This window comes from Filicampus tigris, chromosome 4, assembly GCF_054856515.1.
Source record: "Filicampus tigris isolate MCC_2025a chromosome 4, RoL_Ftig_1.0, whole genome shotgun sequence".
Taxonomy (NCBI): Eukaryota; Metazoa; Chordata; class Actinopteri; order Syngnathiformes; family Syngnathidae; genus Filicampus; species Filicampus tigris.
This window is the reverse complement of record NC_141220.1, coordinates 15,804,767-15,821,878: the sequence shown is the minus strand read 5'-3', so window position 1 is coordinate 15,821,878 and position 17,112 is coordinate 15,804,767. Positions and strand designations below refer to the sequence as shown.

At 41.3% G+C, this 17,112-nt stretch overlaps 1 protein-coding gene across 1 annotated transcript in view; it reads left to right on the top strand.

The window, feature by feature from the left end:
• Positions 1-17,112, top strand: part of igf1ra (insulin-like growth factor 1a receptor) — a 106,185-nt gene that overhangs the window by 70,453 nt on the left and 18,620 nt on the right. Inside the window, exons 3-10 of the mRNA XM_086027687.1 lie at positions 3,847-4,147; positions 4,758-4,894; positions 5,631-5,775; positions 9,055-9,263; positions 9,333-9,459; positions 9,973-10,208; positions 10,777-10,944; positions 12,007-12,214. Coding sequence (XP_085883813.1) covers positions 3,847-4,147; positions 4,758-4,894; positions 5,631-5,775; positions 9,055-9,263; positions 9,333-9,459; positions 9,973-10,208; positions 10,777-10,944; positions 12,007-12,214 — 1,531 coding nt within the window. The remainder of the gene's footprint in view (positions 1-3,846; positions 4,148-4,757; positions 4,895-5,630; positions 5,776-9,054; positions 9,264-9,332; positions 9,460-9,972; positions 10,209-10,776; positions 10,945-12,006; positions 12,215-17,112) is intronic.

Sequence of the window (17,112 nt, the reverse complement as noted above, 5' to 3'; positions counted from 1 at the left end):
GAATGTTTGGAATGTCTATCGCTTGAGGAATCTACGCAGATGATGCTGCATTAAAAAAAAAAAAAAAAAAAAAGGTGGGGTGAGGGGTTGCCTCCAGCAAAGGAGGTTCATTACAGTTTGCCTTGGCTGCCCTCTGTTGGTTGATTTCCAAGAAATAAAAAAAAAAAACTGAAGCTTGACCTAGCTGCTTTAAACACACTAGTGTCTAATCAAAGCACAGCTGATGACCGGTATTTACAGTGAGCAAATGCGTCTGTTGGATCCAATACAATTTATGATGGACTGCAGTGTGCTGTAACGATGAGCATCCGACAGTCCCTGACAAAGAAGAACATTGCTGTGCCGGCTCAATCTACTTAGTCACTCAACCTTGTTCCGTGGGATGTTTTCCTCTTTCCAAATCATCAATACGTCCCGTTTTAAAAACATCAATGCCATCAAGATGGCCATGACGACAAAGCTGTGGAAGATCCTGGTGGAAGAATCCTTCTGGGATTGCATGAAGGCATAGCAGAAAAGGCTGTGAAAGTGCCTTAGATTACTAGAGGGATTACTTTGAAGAGGAAAACTGTAGTTTGTATTTAAGAATTAATCAAATTTGATTTATATCTCTTGTGACACCAGTCCTTGAATTTTTCTGATAAATCTAGTATGTGTGGCATGGCATAGCGGCCACAGGAATGTGTAGTCAAAATAGTGAGTCTCAAAGCAAATCTGTGTGATGCTACAACCACAATCTGGTGTAGTTGAAACTGTCATACCTAAACCTATGTGTGGCATAAGTATCACCTATTCATGTATTTGAAAAATTACTCAAAGCGGCGTGCATCATAACAGTCACTCAACCGTGTTGTCTGAGCAATCAACCTCAAAGATATGTGTAGCACAGCAATCAGCCCTTGTGTAGTGGAAACAGTCACTCTCAAAAGTTGTGTATGGCTTAACAATCACACACTTGTGTTGTCCAAATAGCAATGTCAAAGCCACGTGTGTCAGAACAACCATGCGCTCATGTGCAGTGGTTCTTAAAACGATGTGTGGCCTAACACTCACTCACATCCTTGTGTACTTGAAACAATTATTCCAAGCTATGTATAGCATAGCAATCACACGTTTGTATAGTTAAAACAATCCCTCGCAAACCTGTATTATCCAACAAAAACAAACTCATGTAGTCCAAAAAGTAACTTTTAAAGGTGTGTGTGGTGTAACTATCACACACTCACGTCATAGAACCAATTAGTCAAAGGTATGATGGCCAATCAATCCCACGCTCATATAGTCGAAACAATCTTTCCCAAAGCTACAGTACGTGTGGTGTAACAACCATCCACCTGTGTTGACAAAACAATCACAAAGCCATGTGTGGCTGAACATTCAAACTCTTGTGTCGTTGAAACAGACACTCACAAAGATATGAGTGGCATAACAATTGCAAATGCTTGTAGTCGAAACAGTCACTCTCAAAACCGTGTATGGCATAAAAATCATGCGCTCATTGATTTTGCTGACTCGCTGTGTGAAATAGGCATACTTTATACTGTTAGGGATGGAATGCAATGTAATGATCAATAAGAATATGAAATTAGATTCAATAAGATATGTTTGCGGTTTTCCGCTGCTTAGGAATTCCCCATCTGTACTATTTGATTTAACTCATGGTAAGAAAGAATGGAAGTATTAGAGAAAACTGACAAGAGCTCCAACAAGTCCCCTGTTCCCGCTCTGTGAGGCCAAAGTGAATTTGACACATTTGGGAGTCGGCAGCATTGCTGTAGTGCACCGTCACATGGCGAAGCCACACAGATGTTTTCTAAAGCTGCATGAAATATTCATCTGGCGATTAGCTCGGCAGCTGACTCTCATTTCAAAGCGAGGAAATGAGCATGGCTCATTTCCGCCTTGCTATGTGACTAGACGCGACCCTACGACATGCTCTCATCAAAATACCCCAAGGATTGAGGAGTGAAGTACACTATTCACACTTTTTGGGTTTGAGGCAATGGTGTCTCATGCAAATAAGACACTGCTCACCCCAATTATGGGTCAAATGCCAAGTATGGGTTTTGTTACCATGGCGACTAGGGGTGAATCTAGTGTAAGGCAATTTATGACATGAGCCTATACAACACTAAAAGCATAGATTTTAATTTTCACTCATGGAGGTGGCACTTCATCACCAAGCGGCATGCTTTCACTTGTTAATTAGTGTTGCATCTTTTATGCAAAAAAAAAGTCTCAATTCAGTGTCATTCCAGGATAAAAATTGGAAAAATGCTGGCTTTTCCAAGCACTGTAAAAGAGGCTTTTGACAACAATGTGTGTGGGTGTAAGTGTGTGTATTTGCCTCTACCCTTTCACCAGGAAGCAGTTGTTCAGCTTTATTGGCCCTGTGGAGAAATGTATCTTGGAGTAATAACCCAAAACCATAAACATACATACAACAACACCAACTACTCCCAAGGGTGGTGTTACATGGGGGGGGTGGGGGGGGGGGGGGGTGCGGTTACATTTGCGGAAAAGACATTTCAACTCTTGCCTTTCCCTGATGGTTGTTTTTAGCTGGTCCGCACAGACCAGTTGTTGATGGATAGAATTTATGTATGAATAATATTTGTTCTCATATTTTAATACATTTTTGAGCATTTAACCGACAATCATTGAGAGCAAAACAATCATATACCAATATTACCAAAAGTAAAACATCACAGATTTTTGAATGGAAATGGCACAAATTCAAACGTTAGGTGATCCAATTGCCAAACAAATAATGCTTGAAATCTCTAAAAATATTAAATTAAAAATGCACAATTATTAGAAAAATACAAACATATTAGAGGACAATTACCAAAATATTAGAAAAAATACTAGTAAAAAAACCTATGTTAGCAATATATGATGATAATGATCAATAACACCCAAAACCATGGGGGAAAAATATAAAGGTGTTAGACTTTTTTTTTTTTTATTAAAAATTGAAAATACAAAACATTACAAAAATATTTTACAATATAAGATTAAACAACAGTGACTAATACTATATAGATATATATTTATTGATATATGGTAGAAAACAAAATCTAGACAAATATGAACATTTTTGAAAATAGTAAAGATAATTGACAAAAACCTAAATGATCAGTCAGAAATATGAAATGCATATCAATATAGTTTTACTATACAGTGAAAAGATGTGAAAAAAACCCACGGTAATTTTAATACTTACTCACAACAAAAACTATAAAACTTATGCATAATTTATAAAAGATATCCCTCACCTCATCTGCGTTCCACCATGTTTCGTAACATAACTCTGAACTCTGAAGTCTTCTTCAACCTCTTCTGCGTCATCGTCCTTTGTGTTTATTGGATATTGCGGCATGTGTCCTGTGACAGGAGAATCCAGGCTGACACATTACTCGTAATTTTACATCCTGTGTCAATGCCCTTCAGCAAGCGCAATTAAGTGTGCTATTGATAACGCCCGACCACGCTCCTCGGAACAAACAAATGAGAAGTTTCTATTATTCATGACGCCTTGCAGTTCTACTTCAAACACACACGGTCATTGATTTATTTATTTTTTTCCCTTGGTCCCTGCAGGAATATTATTGTGTTATTTACAAGAGAGGGCCACTCCACTGACGTTTTAGTCTACACGCTTACAAGTACACTTTTTTCACTTTATTTGAAAGAAAAGGGTGATACAGCATGTGGATTATGTCATCAACCTGCCAATATTTTGATATTCCCGACTATATTTACAGCAAAGGTGCTTGTGTTGCCATCTAATTTCTTCTGAGCCTCGCTGACGTCTTCCCTCCGTCCTCTCTGTGTCTCCTCCAGTATGTCCCAGCCGCTGCAAGCAGGCATGCACTGACAAGGGCGAGTGTTGCCACAGCCAGTGCCTGGGCAGCTGCACGGAAGCCAACAGCGACACGGCATGCTCCGCCTGCATCCACTACTACCACGAAGGCCGTTGCGTGCCCGACTGCCCGCCAGACACGTACAAGTTTGAGGGCTGGCGCTGCATCACTATGGACCTGTGCTCTCAAGTGCACCTGCCCAGCGACGTTCACTTTGTCATCCACGAGGGCGAATGCATGCCTGACTGCCCCTCAGGCTTCGCACGCAATGAGAGCAACCGGTAAGGACGAAACGCCTTTGCTCCCGCTTCAGGTGGTGTCCTTTTAAACACGCCATGCCTGGGGTCCTGGGTTTCCTCGGACTACAGACACACACAGACACACACGCGCGCACACACACAAAACAATGTATTTTTCTTACAGATGTGATTTTTTGCAATGGCTTCTTGAGACTTTTTGGTAGATCTTCCCATGATAGCTATGTCTTCCAAATTTCATGTTGGTGAGTGACACTGGCTCCAGGGACTTAATTAATTATTTTTTTTCAAGATTTCACAAGGATGAACACACCTGCAAAATTTTAGCTTTGAGTATATGAAATCCTTCGAAAATAAGGTTTCCTTGACCAAAGTATCACAATGGAGCTATTTCAACAGAGCCTTCAACTGCTTGCTCGTGTCCTAAGATCCAAGTCTGAGCATTAGATGTGAACATGAAATAAACATATTTACCGAGACCTACTAGCACCCAAGGGGTTGGACCAGAGTCCTCAGTGTAAGGCACAAACGTTCCCGTCATATACAGACGAGATTATTAATACGTTGACCCGTTGCTCTTGGCTACTTATTGACCCCTCCGCTGAATTTCTGCTCTTTTTCTTTTTCTTTCCAGGATGATGTGCAGCGCCTGCAATGGCTTATGCGATAAGATCTGCTCAACCTCCATCATCGACTCGGTGAACGCTGCTCAGTCACTGAAGGACTGCACCGTCATCGCCGGAAATCTGGACATCAACATCCGCCACGGAAGTGAGTGATACGCGGTAGTCGCTCACTTGGGACGACGACGCAGATCTCCTCACCAAGAACTGACCAGCGCCAAATTGTGCAGTCTATAAAAGTCTGCGGTACTTTGTTGAAAACAAAAATAAGTTAGCTTTGCAAATGCAGATGCATACCTGATGAAATGGCTGAAAATGCTAATAAAATTTGGAATTTGGAATTTGGCTTGCGATTGGCTGGTCCAGGGTGTACCCCGCCGGGATTGGCTCGAGCTCACCTGCAATACTTGACATTATGCTTTAGACGGTGTAGATTCCATTGGGTCGCAAACTTAGTACTACCTTGGACTGGACGATTAATCGAAATTAAATCGTGATTTCGATTTTGGCTTCTCTTGATTTTCAAAATGTTCTAATTGAAGAAAAAATATTCTCGTGTAGAATGGCGCAGTGCATTTACAAGTTCTCAACGTTGTGAAAGTACCATGAACGCAACATGTTGCTTGCGTAGCAAGCGTGTGGCATTTGACAAGCACACAATTCTGTCCAAGCCGCAGGGTCACAACATTTACATGTTTGATAGACTGTGCTACATGTATCATATGATTTTATTAGTATAACTCGTCTCATGTGATGAAGCTTAAACACGAGTGCCTAATTGGGCATCTGCATTGAGCGTTGGCGTCACAGCAACACAAGTCCCCAGCTCGTTGTCCTAATATGGCTATGCTGTGTGTGTGTGCGCGTGTATCTGCGGTCTCCAGATAACATAGCGTCTGAGCTGGAGAGCTTCATGGGCCTGATCCAGACGGTGACGGGCTACGTGAGGATTCGTCACTCCCACACACTTGGATCGCTGTCCTTCCTCAAGAGTCTGCGTTACATCAACGGGGAGGAGCTCATGGACAAGTAGGCCCCGTGTGTGTGCGTGCGAGTGCGCGCGCCTGAGCGCACTTGCGTGTGTGCAACTGTGCATGTATGGGGGGCCTGGAGCTATCAAGGTACACGAATGAAGATGTTTCTGACAATGTTATCAAAGAAGATACATCAAGTTGTCGAGTGAAGTGTGTATGTATGCCTGTTGCTTGTTGAGCAGCCGTCACATTGACAGCTCTTGTTGTTGGTGACATCCAATTGTTTATCAAACTGATTCCAAGGCTCCTGTGGGTCCTGGAAATTGCATGTTAAGGTTTGTGGTGTCGATGTTTTATGTAGAGTGCTGTTTAATGCCCAACAACAATTTTTTCAATACTGAAGCCATCTGACTGACTAGCTAATTGTAAAATAAGTTAAATTAAATTTAGCCTCTCACTTACTGTATATTTGTATTTATTGTGTTGGATTTATTTTTTTTTTTAATGGTGTGGGTACATCACTCTGTAAAATACTTTGAATAAATCACATTTTTTTTTGTGTTACAATAACGTGAAGCACTTTGTGTTTCATTGTATGAAAAGTGCCCCATATATAAAATTTGACTGATTGAAGTAGCCCTTTTGACATAAGCAAATCCAGCACAATTAAATACAAATCATGTGGAAAAAAAGCTCCCCAAAATATTTTGTCATTTTTCCAAATCTGTTTACAATTACCGAAACATTATGTATTTTTAATATTTATTAATTATTCAGAAAGGCAGGCACGGCGGCAGAATTTTTCTCTCCCGAAGCTAGGTATGAATTTGCTTGAAGAAAGAGATTTGAACCCTACCTTTCAATCGCGGTAATTGATTATGTGTTTGTATCTATCCCCTTCCGCGCGCACTGCGCAGTGACAATAATGCCCAAATTGTAAGCCCGTATGTACCTCGCTGTTTTCCCCGTTCTTATTGGGGAGCGCTTGTTGAGCATTATTCTGAAGCCTCCGCACTTTTGAGCTCATTCAGGAGTTGGACCGACCTATTTTTCCAAACGCCCTCTTCATCTTTACCCCCCTGGAAGACTGGGAGATTTTTTTGGGGAAAAAAACGCAAACACGGAAACGGGAAAATTGTATTGGAACAGAATGGCTACTTACTTGTGAACTTTTGAAAAAATGTTTAAACTTAAATAAATATATAAATGAATAAATTGCTGGGGGGGGGGGCTGAAAGGGGACTAGACAGATTTCTGATGGGGCTATAGCACCCCCTAGTCCCGGTGCAGCGCCATGCATGCATGTATGTACGTATATATTTTTTGCATAAAAGCGGAACATAGTGTACAACTAAACATTAACCCATTAAGGCCTGAAAGCGCCTTTCTAAACATCTCTCCAAAACCTAAGATCGTCTTTGGAATCACCCTCGAAAACCTGAAGTTTTCCCGGAAATTCAACACCTACAAAATAATGAATATCTCAGCCCCTGTAACAGATAATGTAATTCCGAAAGAAATTGAAAGGTTAGAGATGTGGCTTTCAAACTGGCCCAAATGTATTAATCGTTACTGTTTCAATCGAAGATGTAAAAATAACTTAGTTTGTTTATCAGTGCAAAAGAAGCATTGGGGTCATGGGAAAGCCTGTTGCCCCCTTCACGTCGTCACTCCTGGGTAGAGTTTCACTCCGTGGGAGGCTGTTGAGGATGGCAGTCATTCCCTTCATTCCGCGGTTCTTGCGCTATCGTACGTTCCAGGCTCTTATGAGTGGAGTGAAGGCATAACTGCATCTCAAGTCCACTCCTATGCAAATGTAGACTTATAGTCCATGATTTTAGTGCTTAGTGCTGCTGGCACAGTAAATCTAAAACACTGCTCAGGGTGAGGCCTGCACCAATCACCACAATGCGCTGAAATGATCCACACACAAGGAAAAGCATTTTTTAATACATTGCAGTGCTGTTTTTCTTTATTAAAAAAATTGTGGAGTGTTTGGGGAGCTGGAACGGATATATAGAATTTCACGCAGTTGAAATCGGGCACATCAATTTTATGCACAAATTAAACTTGTAGGTCAGAGCATCACTGTTTTGTTTTAAAGCAGTTAACTCATTCATTGCTGTGGACATTTATTTTCTACAACCGGAATCTCACCATTTACTGCCACCAATTAATATATTTGTCAAATATATTTTTCACTGAGTAGGTTTGGAAGGGGGTCTCACCCGGATAATATATGAAATTCAGGTTTGTTAACCCCTGGAATGACTAAAGGCCTAGATAGACCAAACCGACGTCAGAGGTCCTGAGGCATCGTGGCGTCTGAATGCGCCGTCTGATTGGTGTAGTGACCACCGTTGTAGTGTCATAACCTGTCAGGAAGGGTCTGGTGAGCGTTTACGCATGTTGAATTGGCGTCGCCAGTCGTGACATCTGGTCACTCTGATTGGCTGTTAGCTAGCAATCAGCTCTCGGAGCACCAATGGGAAGTGACAAATGCTGATAAACAGTGAGCACGCCTTTGCTGCCTTAATCTTCTTACAAGTACAAGAGCGAGGTTCGACAATGTAAGTATTTCACAATACCGTGTCAAGAGCGTGAGGGTTTAATTCATGTGGGAGTTCATCGTGTGCGAAGAATATAGCTGAATGCATTGTTTACGTTTTTATAATCCGACCTCGGATAATAGCTTTCCGGTTGGATTTTTCTGACAATGAGAAATAGTGACTACCGCCGTCGATGGTGTGGAAGGGTCTTACATTTTATGCATGCGCAGAAGATACTTTATGGTCAGCGTCGCTGTCTGTCGTTGCGGTGTATCTTTCCAGCGTGGCGTGCCGACAGCCGGCCGGACTCCACGGGGTAAGTGTCTGTCACTGTTGGCCAACGTCGGATTGGTCTATCTATGCCTTAACAGATCCTTGCAGATGGCGGAGTATGATTTGTGATCAGCACAGTTTTTGAGTTGAAGATAAAGATTTGTAGGTTATTTTCAGCTGGCCACGTTGTTTATAAGGCGAAAAGATGCCAACACCTTGGAAGTTGAACAAGTTTAGTCACCTGATGCTCGATCATAGTCTATGATATAAACAGAGTAGCTATGTGTTGCGGTAGTTAGTAAGAGTGTTGGGATCATGAGAAAAGGAGTGAATGGCCAAGGCCATGTAAAAAAAAAAAGCCACACTCGGGTCACGTGGTGAGTCAGCGGTGGTCACTGCATGTTTCATTGTTCAGTCTTTTTTGTTGCTTTATAATTTGAGGTATCACAAAAGCAAAAAATATGAGTGTATGAGTATGTCCCTGTTAAAGGTATCTTTGTGTCTTTCATTAGGTTGTATTCCTTCTCTGCCATCAACAACCAGCACCTTCACAACCTGTGGGACTGGACTCAGCACAACCTGACCATCCGAGCGGGACGCCTCTTCTTCCGCCTGAACCCCAAACTCTGCATGTCGGAGATCCACACGATGTGGGAGAAGGCCGGCGTCACCGACAAGCCGGAGGAGGGCGACTTTCGCAACAACGGCGAAAGAGCCAGCTGTGAGTTTTTGGGGCATCCGTGACGGGATGGGTGGTCGGTGAACTGATTGCCCTCTGTGATCATTTCAGGTGAAAGTCACATCCTCAAGATCTTGTCCAACAGCACGTCCAGCTACACCATCCGTCTGACATGGGAGCGCTACCATCCGCGGGATTACAAAGGCCTTATCAGCTTCATGGTCTACTACAAGGAGGCGTAAGTGCTCCGAAAGACGGTTCATTATCCTATATAACACACTGTCATTACGTATAAATAGCTCAACATTGAGGCTTGATGAAGGGTTTTCGATACAAAGGCCTATTCTGTGTTGGGACAACATTTGTTTATGCTTGCTTTGCATAACTATGCATGTTGTACTGCCAACTGGCAACCAGAAGAAAAGAAAAACGCCATTGGTTGAGTTTTTTTTTTTTTTTTGTTCTAATTTCAGAATGGTTGCCATGATATTTGCACCATCAGTGTTTATTTTCTTACATCCCGACAGTGATTACTGCTCAGAATTTTGCCAGGGCTGCCTGGAAGTTTGGAATGTTTTTTTTTTTCTTTTCCTTTGGCAGTGACAGCAAATACACATTTGTAAATAATGAGCTAAGAAAAGATCTTTCAAGTCGGATGGTGTCTGCAAACATACCCTAGAATTAGTTTTATTTTCGAACCAAGGAACGAGCAGATGTCATTCGGGCCCATGTTTCTGTGCTCCCTCGCCAGCCCTTCTCAGAACATCACCGAGTTCGACGGTCAGGATGGTTGCGGCTCCAACAGCTGGCACACGGTGGACGTGGATCTTCCTCAGGACAATAATACTGACCCCAAAGTCGGCATTCATCACCTCAAACCCTGGACCCAGTATGCCATTTTTGTCAAGGCCATTACCCTGCGGGTGGAGGACAAACACATTCCTGGTGCGAAGAGTGACATCATATACATTCGCACACGCCCATCGCGTAAGTCCCAGATGCAACACTAACATCCCACTTTGGCATGCTACTATCACTCTTAATCAGTGTTTCCCAACTTAGGCCCATAATTTTTTTAGAAAAATCTCCCAAAGTTTAGAGGTGTGATCAGCAGGTTGCAACAGAGATACAGCGAGACTGAACGGGTCACAGAAAGGCCTAAAATTGGACGTCCTTGGAAATGTATTGGTACATTGGTGGATTTAAAAAAAAAAAAAATGTATTTCAATCCTTGGTCTGAATCTTGAAAGATCATTGAGGTCAAGTCCTCATTTTTAACAATGCGGAAAGGAAATACGGCAGAAACTAGGGCTGAACAATTCATTGAATTGAAATCAACATTGCAATGTCGCAGAATGCAATTTTCAAATTGTAAAGGCTGCAATTTGGGAGACAAAAAAAAGAAAACCCTCCTTCATTTCAGTCGGTCAGTCAGCTTTATTTTTTTGTATGTATGTAGACACATTATGTATCATCGTCTCTCACAACACGCTCATGCGCCACAGCACAGTGGTTGGGAATCACTGCTCTTGACAATGCCCCTTGTCCACTGCAGTGCCAACTGTGCCCAAAGACCCCCGTGCCTTTGCCAATTCCTCCACCAAGCTGCTGGTCAAGTGGTCGCCGCCGCTCTTTCCCAACGGCAACCTAACCTACTACCTGGTACGCTGGCAGCAGCAGCCAGAAGACCGGGAACTATACATGCACAACTACTGCTCCAAAGGTCAGTATGACTCCCAACTAAAGCAGGCTACACACATGCCACCATTCAGGCCAAAATAGGCCTTGTTCACACTGAAGCTCTATTCCGATTTGTTGCCCATAAGTGACACCTATCAGATTTTTTCATGCAGTGTGAACTGTGAAGAGTAAAATTTGTCAAATCCGACCTGGGCCTCTTTCGTATGTGGATATATACAGTAAATCGGATGTATGTGATGCGTCTGCAGTATGAACTGCCATCCGCACACATCCGACCTATACATCATTAAAAGCCAAATATGCGCTCCGTGCGGGCGGGAAGAATAGCAATATGCAATTTGATAAATACTCGCATTCAAGGAGATAGTTTAAGTACACCCTGGATGGCTGCTGCCTAAAAGTCTGTTTCTGCTCGTGCAACTCGTGCCCCCCCTAACCATGGACATGTCTTGCAGTTAAGTGATAATACAATATCAGAGAGAACGGAACAAGGTGTCCTTTCTTATCCTCACACTAAAACAATACATTATATGAGGATATAATTAACATAGACTATCTTTTAAAATCCTTAGTCATGTATTTTTCAAACAGGCAATATTATGTAAATTAGCCCCACTGTTGAGTCACAATCCGCCTTGCTCACAGCCGCATTTTTGGAAATTGTCAACTAACAAAAGATTTACTTGATTATGTAACTTCAGAATTGATGGGTGGCCAGGCACTCCAGAGACCCAACTATTTGCATACAAGGAATTAAAAGTCATTTTTTTATATGAGGTCCCGTTTAACATCCTTGTTGTGGCTGGCCCTTCTTTTGGAATAAATGTCATAAGAAAAACCACAAAAAGCAAAACTTGGCCCAAAGGAATCCTTTGATGTCCAATGCAAACAAGAGAGGCTTTTGAGACATATTTTCCCCAAATGTTCCAGTGGAATTCCAACTTGTATGACTTCAGGGACATTTTGACTTGAGGTTCGTTCGCTGTCTGTGGATTTGAAGCTCCCAAACAGCCAGTCGAGATGTTCTGATCCAATTCTTACAGGAAACCACTGAAAAAAATTCACTTTCTCTCATCCAAACCAGAGCTGAAGATCCCAATCCGGATCCCAGCAATGGGATTTGCCGACATGGAGGAGATCACCAAGCCCACCAAGTCGGACCTGTCAGGGCCCAAGAAGGGCCCTTGCTGTGTTTGTCCCAAGACGCCCGAGGAGAAGGACCGGGAAAAAGACGACCGTGTATTTTTAAAGCTCTTCGAGAACTTCCTCCACAATGCTATTTTTCTGCAAAGGTACAGTTACAGTCGGGGGGTTGTCGGTGGGGTCCTTCCTTTAGATAATGAGACATTCTGAGCAGGCTCCAAAAGCCCTCTTTAGCTGCCTTTTGTTGCCATGACAACAGATGGCGCATAGTGCATTTAGACGTGGCAGATTCGGGGAGCTACACAAACAAAGGCGACGACAGAGCGGTGATTAAACATTCTGAAGGGTCTACTTTGGCTGCTCGCTCTTAAGACCGCTCAGTCGTCTTTGTTCTCACACAACAGCCACCGACATCTGTGTTGTGTTAACTTTGCTGGTGGCTGCGGATGTTTCACGCTGTTTCAAAGACGTCCGCTCTCGCACTCTCCACATAGACGTGGACAAACAGTGCAGGTGTCTGCAAATGGCTTCAATCCATCACAGCCTCGATGCACTTGTCGGTTAATCCGATGAGCACTCAGTAGGTATCTTATAAATCCATATTGTAAGCGATGCCACCGCACCGCTAAGATCATTCATCCAAGTCTTGTCCTTTTTTCTCTCTCTCCCTCGACGCCTATGTGGAGTTGGATCGATGTGGCTTTCGAAGAAGCAACGATAAAAATGTGGCTTCTTATTGTAAATGAACTCATATCCTTCATCCCTGGCTGGCTGTTTGGATGTGTCACAGTATAGATGCTCTCTTGTGGGGAAACACAAAGGCTGGACGAAAGTCCAGTCTGCATCCAGTTGCTCCATTCGGATTTGAACATTTCTTTGTTCATTTTTTAAATTAGATTGATTAAATAAAATAGATTGTGTTTACTGTGAAAAAAAATACTGTTTTTATTTACCCAAACGTTTACAAAAAGTTTTTCATTTTAATATTGTGACACTGCGATATTTTTGCTCACGGTTATCATGCCGTCAGAATTCAATATCGGCCCATGGATAATTCAAACCCAGATCAAACCTAACCGAACCTAAACCCTAACCCAAACACCACGACATACCACCGTCCCGCTTTTCATGTATTAAATGTCATTAAAATGGAGTTTAATGCAAACTGGCTGGTGTGTTGAACATCTCTAAGGGTGCCTTTATCCAAACTGTATCGGAATTCATTGTAGTCATCTACAACCATGCATTTCTTCTCTTAGGTCAGCCTCATGTGTCTGTCCATTGGCAGCAAATCCTTTTTTTTTCCCCTGCTGGGGCTGACACATTTCCAAGAAATGTACATCTGGATTGTAAAAGAATGAGGAAAGAGCCCCATTGCAATGTCTCGTGAACTCTAGAAGACAAACACAAAGTAGGAAAAACAGACAAAGATGTTGGCTGTGTGCAACTAAGGCCCAGCGCTAATAATGTGTTCCCTGTTCGATGGAAGGTGTCGTCACGGCTTTCCTCCTAGGATTCCATTACGTAAAGGTTGCTCTTTTTTTAGCGGGCCAGGTCACGACACAGGCTGTAGTAAGTCACTTAGCTGTAAGATCAGGCGGCAGTCAGCTGACAAACCCGCTCATGATAACCCGACACTATTAAAAGGGGCGCATCGTCCCTCAGCCCGGACTAGATTACACTCACGGATTTGAATATATACTTCACTACCATGTTATATTTGTAGTGACTTTCTCTGGATTGTACCACACCAGCTATAACTGCCAGAGAGGAATGTTAGCGTGTGTGTGAGAGACTGTTTACTCTCAGGCATCAATCGTCCTCTTGTTTCTTCAAAGATGTTCCATGCTGCACTTGACTCGCAGTCATTACACTATTCCCAATTTAAAGTGGGGTGCATTAGGGCGAATTCCCTAGAGAAGCTTGTCAAAGTCCCATTCGTGGAATTTGCCAAAAATGCTTCAAAGCAAAATAGCCGACTCCTTGTTCAATATTGAGCAAGCGTCCTTAAGACTTTCTCTTCTAAGGGGTGCCAATGAGTGATTTTGGGAGAGTTATGGCCCCCTAAAATGCACAAATTTTCACTACGTTACATAAACACTGAAAATACTTTTGCCATTTGTCAACTTCATCTCTTTATCACAAGACCAGATTAAAAAAACATGACTTTCTTGTCCAAGTGTTCTGTAATGACCACGTGTCAATTTTTTGTCATTGCTGGGATCTGTATAGCTTTTTCCAAATGGTCAGAAATAAGTACTTTTTTCTGCGGTGTTCACAGGTAACTGTAAGGTCTGAGCCGTTCTGCCGCCAGCACCTGTCTGAGCTCCATAATGACAGTCTCAAACTAGGGCTAGACAATCATGGAAAAGATAATAAGTACCAAAACGTTAAATAAAACTTGAAAGAACAACCAGAAAATACATTAGTAACAACTTAAATTAATGATCTATCAAAACAATAGCAATAAAAGTTAGACAATAAAAATAAATACCTGATGTTAAAAGAGTAGAATAAGAAAGTTGTGTCTTTATTAGCATAAGTCATTTTTCACAGATTAGGAATAATTGGTGTATTACCTGTCTGTATATACTACAGCATTTGTGTTTGAATATTCATTATTTGAAAGCTTATCGCTTAACTCTATGCTACTTTTCTATTAGCATGTGAATGGGAATCTACATTGACTGCTAGCATTAACACTGGCGATGTTTCTAAAACGAAGTATTCCTTTTATTAAGAAATAGAATATGTAATTAATTTTGTTGTGTGTTCAGTCTTATAGTAAATTCCAACTGGGGTGTCATTAAAAAGTTTAAAGCACGGCCGGGTAGGGCAGAATAACATGTTTGCTGATCAAGCAACATGGTGCATTCAGGGTGCTTTCACAACATAGGAACTTGCAACACACACCACATCATTAGGCATATTCATCGTTTTTATTCGATCCTAATGTTTTTATGATCGTGAGAAGCCAAAATCGAAATCACAATCTAAATTCAATGAATTGCCCAGCCCTGCCTACAGCTTCTGGCGGCTTGGCGCTACAAGCCTGGCTCCAGTCGGCTGTCGTTTCCATTCAGCCACTTCCAACTTGTCATTATGATTCAATAGCCTTCGTGTTTTGTTCCCCCCTCTGTCGTACTACCAAATAATCTGTCTGCCTCGCTATGATCCGTCTGACCTCATCCGGCTGCATTGCTCCGCGGGGAGTAGTATGCAGCATCTGGACAAATGGCACACACACACTCACGCACGCACGCACACAAACAAACAGAGTCATGCAAGTATGTCCAGTGGGATGTTTAAGCTTTGTGTAAAACGCTCCAAACAGGCAATTATGATTAGTTATAATTTGATTTTCTGGCCTTGTCTCTTGCAGTCATTTTCTACAACAGAGTAGAGGGACCACCGTGAAAAGAGAAAAAAGATTAGAATCTTAAAAATTACAAAATAGGAAGAAAAGAAAAGAGATTTAAAAAGGAAATCTTTGAAGATAAAAAGTAATGTACAGTATATTCAAAATAGAAGTTGTCTGCTTTTGATTTTTGAAACAAAACATGGCATGTTGTCCAGGTGATTAAAGGCATAGTATACGTTGTACATTATTGGGAAAAAAAATATTTTTTTCTTTTTGCTGAAACTTGCGTATTTTTGAGGGGAAAATCTTATATTTTTTATGATAAGATGACATGTTTCAAGAAAAGAAAGTCAGAAAAGCGTATTTTTAAGATAGTTGTGTGTATAGTGAAGAAAGTTGTATAATTTCAATAATAAAATTGCATATTTCCAAAATTAAAGCTGTGTATTATTTAGACAAAAAGTTATATAGTTTTGGATGGGAAAAAAAATATTTTTCAAAATAGAAAGTTGTGTATTTTCACTATAAAAAACATGTTCTAAAGATTAGAATCAATCTCGAAATACATATTTTTTTCTCCAATGTGCTTTATTCTCATAATTGTACTTTTATTTCGAAAGTCTAACCTTTTTATAAAAAGGTATGGAGAAGCTGAGGCACTCCCTTCCAGAGTTTATTGTTGACGCGTCTCGACCTGATGAAGACTCTTTGAGTCAAAACACGCAGAGATTAGCATTCCGTCTCTGGGATGGAACAAACGGAGGACGGGAATTTTTTTTTTTTTAAAAAGGCCAGACTAAGCAAGGATGGAAGCGGGTTTTCTTCCGTCTCTGTAATCGTCCCTAACCGGGTCAAGTACTGACTGACGCGTTGTGTTGAGTTCTTTTGATAGGACGGTTATTTTTATGAATAAGGAGGCAGGGACGTTGACGTAAAGGTGCCCAGGTCGCGGACGGAGGATGGACCGGCAAAATATGAGTAAAATGCCCATCTCTGGAAACATGTCGACAATAAACTCCTTCATCAATCTTATCTCATGAATTCTCTTTGAGTTGAAACGTGTCAACAATAAACTCCTCTGTAACAGAGTGACTCAGCTTCTCCATGCCTTGTCATAATTTTTGCCCACCAAGATTGAAGAGCATCTGTTATGCATACGTTTTTCTAGATTTCATGTCATGACTACGCCTTCAACGCTTTTGATCCACGGCACCACTCTCTTCCTCCCCTTTTTTCTATAACCTTTTTATGTTGAAAATATATATCTTTATTCTCATATTACAACATAAATCTTGAAAATATATTACTTTTTATCCTCAAATATATATATATATATTATTTATTATTATATTTATATATTTATTTTTTTCTATAAAATGTAAAATAAATCTCCCAAAAAATACAAATTTAGTTTTTTAATATAACAACTTTAATTTTGAAAATTTACAACTTTTTATCTCGGAAATATCACTGGCGCCGGGCTGAAACTTCCTTTATCACAAGTTGGTAAATGTAACAATTTTTCGCAAATCTGTACTTATGGTCAGTCCACACATGTCAGTGTTATTTTCACAAATTATTGACCTGTACAAAGGATTTCGGAGGTAAAAAGAATCTGCCCGATGCCGGCGATATGTAACTTTATTTTTGTAACATTATAGCATTAATCTTTAAAATATATACGCT